This window comes from Odontomachus brunneus, unplaced genomic scaffold (genome assembly GCF_010583005.1).
Source record: "Odontomachus brunneus isolate Ranch 3 - 2012 unplaced genomic scaffold, Obru_v1 Obru_scaffold_196, whole genome shotgun sequence".
NCBI classification, from domain to species: domain Eukaryota; kingdom Metazoa; phylum Arthropoda; class Insecta; order Hymenoptera; family Formicidae; genus Odontomachus; species Odontomachus brunneus.
In genome coordinates this window covers 70,148-80,092 of record NW_022639646.1, presented here as the reverse complement: position 1 = coordinate 80,092, position 9,945 = coordinate 70,148, and the positions used below count along the sequence as shown (strand labels likewise).

The window sequence follows — 9,945 nt, the reverse complement described above, 5'->3', positions numbered from 1 at the left end:
CATAATGCCATTCCCTTTTTAAGTATCTAATCAGACGTACAAACACAGAGGAATGGAGTTTATTATTTATCACAAAATAATACGCATCATCAATTAATTGAGCGCGATTCAAAACATTAATTTGGGTATAATTATGAAAATTTAAGTAAGTACAGATTTTATCCCAATTTCGGTCATCGTAATTGACGCGATAATATCCTGCAATTAAAGAGAAAATTAGCTTCTCCTATTAAGCTATTATATCATATTCTTTAGTCATATTCAGTGAAAACTCATTCGTTAGTTCTCATGTCTCTTTCTAGAGAGCATAATAAGAAAGATTCGAATTTTCACGGATATCATCAAATATAAAATGTTACTTAACTTAAAGTAAACGTAAGGACATGGATACTCGGCGATAAATACTCACCAGTATATTTCATATTGATTATTATGAAATCATTAATATTCAATTTACTGATATATATATAAGGCTTGATACCATAAAATAAAATTTTCGATGTAACATTCATGAAAGTAAAATTTGATATCTTGAGACAAGTTATAGGTATTTTCCAATTCGTTTCGTTGAAATTATATGCTGAAAGTGTTGCAAACCCATTATAATCACAATCGACTTTCAACTCAGGAAAATGCCTTTTTGTCATCCATGTATCCATTATTTCAGTTATGTTGTAGAGCAATTTGTCATTATTTGTTAAGGAACTTTGCACAATAGCCCAGAGACCACTCATAGAATCTGTGGTATTGTCACTAAGCAAATAAAAACAGATTTTAGTAACAATTCGTGAATTTTTTATTAAGTTTATCGGAAAAGAACGTGCCGTTTTGACGTTTAAAATGAAACAGTAAATTGAGATATTGAAACGTTTATTCAATTCATGATACCATCTCCATTTTAATCGATAATCTGCTGCCACCTTAGAAGTCATACCAATTCACCTCACATTATGACTGCTTCTACCACCAACGGTATCTGTCGGAAAAACGGCACGAACTTTCGCAACAATCTAATACTAATTTAATCTTGAAGAAAGTGATTGCCATATTTTACGTCGATTTCGTAAATTATAGTCCCAGCAGACATGATAAAATTTTAATAACGGATTACAGATATCTTCAGTGTCAATTATACGTCATTAATAGAGTTAATGTCGTATTACAATTTAGGGTAAATATATCAAATAATACATTTATGACATATGAAAGAAATCTTAAAATTCCGAAGATGTCTTACAAAATTATTAGAAGGATATTGTGTCGCAATTTAAGACGTCTAAGAAACACTTTCAAAATGTCTTAAGCAATATGTATTTAAGACATATTTAGACTCGCGTTTTTTCGTGGAATATTAAATAATTAATCAGGATGCACTATTATCTCATTATATAATGCATCACTCACCATTTCTTCGCAAGTTTCCGGATAATTTCCTTGTAGACATATTCCGGCGCTTCGAGAGAATAAAATAACATGCGCATTATAGCAGCTCCTGTAATAATTTATAAGCACAACGTAATAAATTAATTTAATCATAAAGTACTATACTTAAGTGTAGTATTCTTGGGTGTAGCATATTTGTGCTATTATTGAAACGGCTACATAATAAAAAATACGGCAGAATTAAAGTTGGAAAAAAAGCTTCTTTTCAACACAAACTGCTTGCTACGCAGCCTTATCTATTTACCACTATCTGTTTAACATATGTAGCAAATACTATTAAAATCAGTTTTGACGTAAAACTTCTTCACAATAGCGCAATGATATATTTTTTATGATACATTATCCTATATTTATTCCGCAAAGTTAACTACTTTATTTTTAATAAATAGTCATTGATTTAATTGATATAATATAGCATTACAAGAGAAACCATAATTTTTTAAACAATTAGGTTTTCGTGATTTATGAATTCCAAGCCTTTTTCAAAATTTACGTTTTTATAACATTTTATTTATAAGCGTTCAATTAAAAAAAAAATTTATGTAATACTCAGTTTCAAAGAAATCTTTATAACTAAAAGTCACTAGATGTATTACACAGCCAATATGGTAAATCGCAATTGGAATAAAGTGTAGTGCACAGGAATTAATATATAATTGCGTATATAATATGTAAATTACGTAATATTGAAGACTGTACGAAAAGATAAAAACAAGGTATAATGTATTTAATTTTGAACACGCTTTCAACATTACCAAATATTTCATCTCCTTATAAATTCCATATTTAAAATGTATTCTCATTCAAATTAAAAATAATTTTAAATGCAGTCATGTTTTTTCAGTGTTTACAATATATAGTATACAGAAAGTTATTTATATGAGTTCATTACGTCCCACCTTTATTATAATACAGTCGAGAATAATGAATTGCATCAATTTCATCAATGGGATGCACGAATTTGTTCTGCGACACAGGTGCCATTTGGAAATCGACATCATAGTACAAAGCACCCTGCATAGTCTGAACGATGGAGAGGTCCATAATCGACGAGTCACGTTCGTACTACAAGTGAATGTTGTTGCGGTCGAGTTAATATAATGCAGAAAAAATTGTACAACACAATTTTACAATATAAAGGTGTGAAATGACTAAATTAAAGAAACTTAAATGCATTTTGGCAACGCTAAAAATATAGAATTACCTGGAAAATGACAAAATAACTTAAGAATGATGCAAGTATCTTAATTAGCCAAAAATAAGAAGGGGATATTATTTGGACAAGGACTTCCCGCGCTAATGAATCGCCTACTACCTTGTAGATATACATTTTACGACCAGGAAAATCTGTAGCATTATCGTACTTAAAGCTTTCTTCCCTGCAAAATAAACATAAAATTATTCGGTGAAATATATCTTTGCCATTATATATTCATAATTGTTTATTGTAGCGCAATTTCAGGAAGAAAATATCTTCATAAATTTCACATTTTCCAACAACTATTTGCCTCATTAAAAGTTATGTACTCGTTTTCTACACTGTCGATTAATATAATAATATTCTTTTTGAATAACAGAGGAATCATTACTCTAAAATACTTTACCTCAGAAGCATTTATCAGATTACACAATAACATTAGCAACACACTGATTATGTACCTGTATATAATAACTCCTAAACTTCCTCTAATCTGAGATGGAAAATTCGGAATTACGATGTGATCAGTTTCCATAATTCCATAATGGACACGGGCGTAATTTTTGAAAAGATCTTTCGTTTTCGGAAATACGATGTGATCATTTTCCATAATTCCATAATGGACACCAAGGTAATTCTTGAAAAGTTCTTTCGTGTTCCGAATTTCCAACGTAATGTTCGCATTTTTCACTATATTCCTTTGATGCCAATACAAATCATCGCCCAAATAACTATGAGTCATGTCATCAACCATTATGATTGCCACTTGACTTGAAGCTATAGGTTTGCTAATAAGGAAATACGTTAATGATGTACCATCTGATTTGTTTATCAGCTTTTCTACTGGCATATTTGATATAACATTGTATTGCTCAGGATGCTCAATAATAATCTCATAATTCATATGTATTTCCGGCTCGTCCCAACATGGAAATAATGTTCGAGCACGATTTGATGTTGACAATATTCCAAGAAACCACCTAACGCAAAGCAATACTTCAGCAATAATAAATCAATTGCAGTTTTTGCATAAAAATTCATCAATTAGTTATCTATATATGGTGTTAATTATTATTAAATTAGAAGTCATGCCTGAATCTTGGAATAATATTTATGTAAAATGACGCACCGTTCATGTTAATAGTAATTAACATTTTTTAATAATTATATAGTTTATAAAACGATTGTATTTCATCGTTTAAGTCATTTGGTTCGGATTAATGCACAAATTGTAATATTTACCGAACGATAGAATTTAAATTTCTTTATAAAAGTTAAAAGTAAAGACTTATATGATTATTTTGTGTCCGAAGTTCATTATTTTATATAAATTAAGAAAAAAGTATGTTTCTCCTAACGAAAGACAATTACACTTGCAGTTACATTTACATTTAATTTTGCGGAGGATAGAAAATTTCCTTTAAAATCAAGCGGCACGACACTAAGATATAACTGACCAGTTGAACATAATTTAGTTTGATATGAAAAACAGCATGAAACGTTACAGCACTATAAATAACTTATCCGAAGTTTTCACGTCAAAAAAACTTTGATTAATATATCTGACCAAAATAAAGCCATAAGAAAAAGCATTTTTCTTATATATTTACTAAAAGTTTTTCAATCCTGATATAAAGTTTTACATTAATACTCTCTTGAAACATTTTATTTGAAATTTATTAACAATCTATTCAAATTGTTAAACTTTTATTTCTAATATAGTAAAAAAAGAAAGAAATATAAAAATTACTTGACAACTTTTATCAATTTCTTTCCTGCTTTTGATATTATAATATGGATTTTCTGAGTTTTTCTCTGTTATGTGCTTTTTGTGTTTTTATAATAATTTTTGTCAGAATTTTTAATACATTTTTATCACATATGTCAAAATTAAATTTTCAGCATTTTTTTTATATTTATCATATTACTATTTGCATAAAATACTAGCTTGAAAAAAAATTCCACCTCTATATCAGTTTTAATTTAAACGTTGTGTGTCTCGAGAATAAAAGAGGGAAGACAAAAGTGTAAGCATTTGTGTATACATATGTGTGTAGGTGAGTGTAATAATTATTAGGTTAGTCTAATAATTATATAACGAATTAGTATTTTTAATCATTTTATTATATATTATTATATATTAGTTTTGATTATATTATTACTATGCAAATATTCCTTATTAAGCCTAAATTTTGACAGTTTTGTGTGTTACTAACTTTCTCGTATCTAGACTGTTCTGCAACCTATTATATGAAACTTTAATACTGTAAATTCTAAATTATAATAAAAACCTTGTAGAACATAATGATGATAATATTGTAAAATATAGTACATCTAACATATTTTTCCTACTAACTTGGTGTGCATACATCCCATTAATAAGCTCATTTACCTCCTAGTTGCCTCAGTTTCTGTATATCTCATATACTGATATCTGATAATGTTTTCATTCTTATTGTATACACCGTAAAAATGTATATGTAACTCGTATAATCCAGGAGATATTAAATCATCATATAATATGTCGAACCGCTGTGTTTTAGTACAAACACGATAAGATGCATAACGAGTATGTTGTATACTCTTGTTTGAAGCTTCAGTTATCGACTTTAACGATATGCTTGATGTATATATATACGGTCCAAAACAATGCAAACTTAATCTTTTGACTGGTTTGTGAATTTTGATCACGATGTCGGATTCCCCATCGTAATTTTCAGATTCCATATTTAATTTGAAAAAAAGTTTATAATGTATTGGCTCTATTATTGCAATTGATAAACGTTCATCAGACGTAGCGTTTTCACAATTTCCGTGGTCCACATCTGTTTCGATAGCCATAGCAATGTTAAGTATCAAAGCAGTATACAATATTTGTTTGAAGCATATCGTACGCATTATCGTTTGGAATATATCTGTGAAAATAATTTACATGCTAGATAAGGAAATGATATAAAGATAAGTACAAATTAAGGAAGTAATTATACAGTTTTTTTTTCCATTATGGCGGAAAGGAGAAGAGAAATAGAAAGATATAGTACCATATCTAGTATCCATATATAGTACTATATATAGTATTTTTTACAGAAACAGCATAATATGTTTATATGCCAGAATATATGTATACATTTATCAACAAGCCAAGGCAAAAGTTTCCTTTTATTTTCATATTATTAACATATAAGAAAAGAGATTGAAACAATATCAACAGTTATATGTGTTCTATAGAGGATAACATCTTTCAGGGAAGGGAAAGGAATCTAAAGTTCTATATAAATTCTACATAATAATATTCATTTCGCTATATAACCATCACGTATACATATGAGTAGCATATTTTTTAAACTAAAAAGAACTTTTTTTTAAACATATAAAGTCTATAAAAATAAAGAGAATACTATGCGATTATAACAGACATATAGCTTGCAGGACTTTGCTACGCGAAAAGACTAAATACATGAACTCAATAAAATGTAACGCAACAGCACCTTAAATAGTTAGAACTACAGAACGTAAACACAAATTTTGTTTTAGAATATCCTGAAAATGCAGGATATATTGTAGGCAACATAATTAATTACATACCCCGAAAAACAGAGAGAAATTAAAGAGTTGTACAATTGTATACGAAATACAAAGTGACCTAATACTTAATGCATACTTAAAGTCTAAGAGAAAATGTTATTCAGGTTTTCTTACTTGGATAATATACTGTGGATAATCTTCTACGTATTTGCGGTTGCTCACTCTTAGTCTTTCGACGTATCATTTCTGACTCTTGGTAACTCTAGTATGTGTTGTTATTTATATTGTCGCTGTATATAAAAAGTATTAGCTAACCAATTGAAACTCAGTAAACGAATAATTGAAACTCATGTAAATGTGTTTATGATTAGCTACAGATATAGATATAAACACTCCTGCCGACAAACGTTACATTTTGATTCAAAATTATAACTTTCAGTAGTTACGCGACCTGCGCAAGCGTACATATATGTACATATCTATTGAAAAACATGTAGTAAATATGCTTATATTTCTTTAAAATTTCTACAAAAATGCTACGTCTTACTCAGAAAAATACTTAAATTCTTATAAATTAGAATATAGGGTAAAACTTTATTTTTACACAGCTTGCTCCAAATGGCTTCCAACTGACGTTGATGTTGACCTTGATCCTCAAGAAGATCAGGACTATTGCCCTTTCACTGCTCTCGTTGTTCATTGTAAAGTTCTTTACAAAAGAAGATAATTATTTACATTAGAGAAACCACTTCCGATGAGGCTCCTTGACATATAGTATCAATCCAGACAGCATAAGATTTCGTGAGGACGTCCTTAGAACGTCTTAAGGAATAATTCTTTTTAAGATTTTATGTCTTCTTTACTTTGATTTATTGTGATTAATTTGTAAATTCTTTTAGTTACTATATTTCTTTTGGACACAACACAATATTATATATGTTTTAATTCGAATAATATTTTCAATATTACTCCAAAGGAAGTCAGAGGAAGACAAAATGTGTATATGTATACGTGGTTTAGTTTTATTTATACACAGTTAACTGGGAAACAGTTCAGACATAATAAAGTTGGGAGCTTACAAAATTGCCAAATTAAGAGACCCTACACTTTGAAAGGCTTACTAAATTATGTTACCAATAATATTATAAATTATATTATGAATTATATTATCATAAATTATTATACATTTTTATAATATTTAATTATAACCAATATTTCATAATTTTTATGTTATTTTTAATAAAATTGTTACGTATGTCTGTCGTTAATAATTTAACATTTTGGTGACTTGCCAACTTTCATATGTTTAATCATTTTGCAAACTACATAGTAAAAATTTCGTGACCCATAAAAATTATAATATTATAAGTTACAGGATATGCGAAGAAATTTGTTTTACAAAATATTAGTACATGTACTATAATACAAAATTCAATTATTTAATTCTAGTTTCCCTAGTGTCTGCATTCGTTACATATTGATATTTAATAATGTTTTTATTTATTTCGGATACTCCTCATAATTCTATACGTAGCTTATATAAAACAGAAATTATTGTCTCTCCAAAAATCATGCCGAGAATCTATGTTTTTGTACCAAAATGATAAGATGATGCAATATATCTACTCTGATTTGTTACATAATATAATAGATGTAACGATATGATTGATGTATTTATATATCGTCCAAAACAATGCAAGCTTAATTTCTTAATTTCTTCGTGAAGGTAAACCATAATATCAGATTCGCTGTCAAATGGTTGGGATTCCAAATGCGTTGGATGTAAGGTCAACTTAAATTTATAATGTATTAGCTTTATTATCCTAACCGATAAACTCTCATTAGTGAGGCGTCTTCACGATTTATCCTAATCGGTTAAAATATACATAAATAACATAGCCATAGCGATGTTAAATGTCAAAGCAGAATACAATATTTGCTTTAAACGTACCATATCCATTATCGTTTCAAACATATCTGCCAAATATAATTTACAAAACACACGCAACACTCAAGAAAATCATAACCTAAATTAAACTTTTCAGTTAAATAAAAAAAAAGAAATAAAGAGAAGATTTACAATATATTTAATAAATATACAAGTTGTGTGATAGCATCCGTACCAACATTATTATATCGTTAAAATGGATCAAGATAAGTAATAGGATCGATACGTTTTCGAAACAACTACGTAAAATTTGGAATACTAACGCTCCTGAGCATTCAGCCGAGAACTCCACGTTGATAATAACATTGATAGCCATATAATAGTTAAGAACATTAGTACATCTTGCGTCAGACACTCCATATACGTATGCGTGCATGAACATATGTGGGTCGATAAATGTTGATAAAACAAAAATAATTACATTTTGACATTACTGGAATATATGTAAAGAAATCAAAACAATAATGATGGTTACATGTCCTGTAAAATATATTTGCTTCATTGAAATATACGAGTTGCAATTACGGATATAACGTCAAGTAATAATATTTCAGTATCTTATCTTTCTAACGCAATACTTCAGACTAATAGCAATTCCAATTCAGTCTGTTAATATACCGGAGGAAAAAAAGCTTATCTAACTAAAATAAAGATATCGCACTTAAGTACCCCATGTTTGTAAATATAAATATGTATCTAAACTTTCAATCGCTTGCCCTAAATTTTATTTATAACAATATCTGACTAGAATTTGTAACGTAAATGTCATAGTAATATATCACACAAGTGAACTTATTGTAAAAAAAATGAAAAGTGTCAGTACGCATGTGTAACGGATTAATGCGAATAAAATCATTTATCAATAACTGCAAGATCAGAATTCATTATATTTATGTTAAACTTATACTCAGCCAAGTGCGTTCTTGCAAATTATTCAAAGATTCCACTTAGCCATCAATTGCAATCCGTTTAATTATTATAGTATTATCCGTTTAATTATTATATTATTATTATAGAATTTCATAAAAGTATATGTAGGAAGACAAAACCTGTTTCAATAAATACTGCAATAAAAATATCTATTTGGTAGAAAAAATAATACAATATACATTTACAAACAAAAAACGAAGAACGGAATTTCATAATACAAAATATCAAAGTGTACCATCAAGTGTACCATTATTTACTATTTATGACACAAATTAATATATTTTAAGTAATTATAATAACATCAAAGCAAATGTCTCTATTATTTTATTAAATATAACATCTACTATTAAATCGGATCTAATCTTATTTATAATAACAGATATTATACTAGATGCTAATACATAATACTGATGATTAGTATATTAATATTATACGTTCGATTATATAATTATTCGATACGTCTTTAATTTATTTGTCGACTCTAATATCTAATCACAGAAACGAATTTCATTCTTTCCCAAACTTGCGGAAATAGTAGGATATTTTCTCTAATTGTATCTTCCTTTGCTTAACGAAAATTTCAATTTCATTTTTCTCTTTCTCTGTTAAATATCGGGTTGATTTTGCAAATGCTGTCACCTAAAGAAAACAATTATAATTTGCATGAGTAATGTAAAATTGCAGTTGTGATTGGTATGGAAAAAAGTAATTATCTTAACAGCACAGATGTCCAGAGGACATCCAAAGTACAATCTGAGGAAGTCATGAGAATATTTCTTCGTCCTCAGAACGTGTTTAAGACGTCCTCAAGAGATCTTATGCTGTCTGGGCAGTATTAATCAGAGAATATATTAATAAAATACCCGACAGAAGTAACAATGAAATCAAGAAATTTTACCAC

At 28.4% G+C, this 9,945-nt stretch overlaps 1 protein-coding gene across 1 annotated transcript in view; it reads right to left on the bottom strand.

The window, feature by feature from the left end:
• Positions 1-6,655, bottom strand: part of LOC116851946 — a 26,587-nt gene extending 19,932 nt beyond the window's left edge. Inside the window, exons 1-5 of the mRNA XM_032831879.1 lie at positions 6,341-6,655; positions 5,034-5,556; positions 3,103-3,621; positions 2,648-2,822; positions 2,343-2,508 (exon numbers count right to left, since the gene is read on the bottom strand). Of these exons, the coding sequence (XP_032687770.1) occupies positions 2,343-2,508; positions 2,648-2,822; positions 3,103-3,621; positions 5,034-5,556; positions 6,341-6,410 (1,453 nt within the window). The 5' untranslated portion in view covers positions 6,411-6,655. The remainder of the gene's footprint in view (positions 1-2,342; positions 2,509-2,647; positions 2,823-3,102; positions 3,622-5,033; positions 5,557-6,340) is intronic.
• Between the last annotated feature and the right edge of the window lie 3,290 nt (positions 6,656-9,945).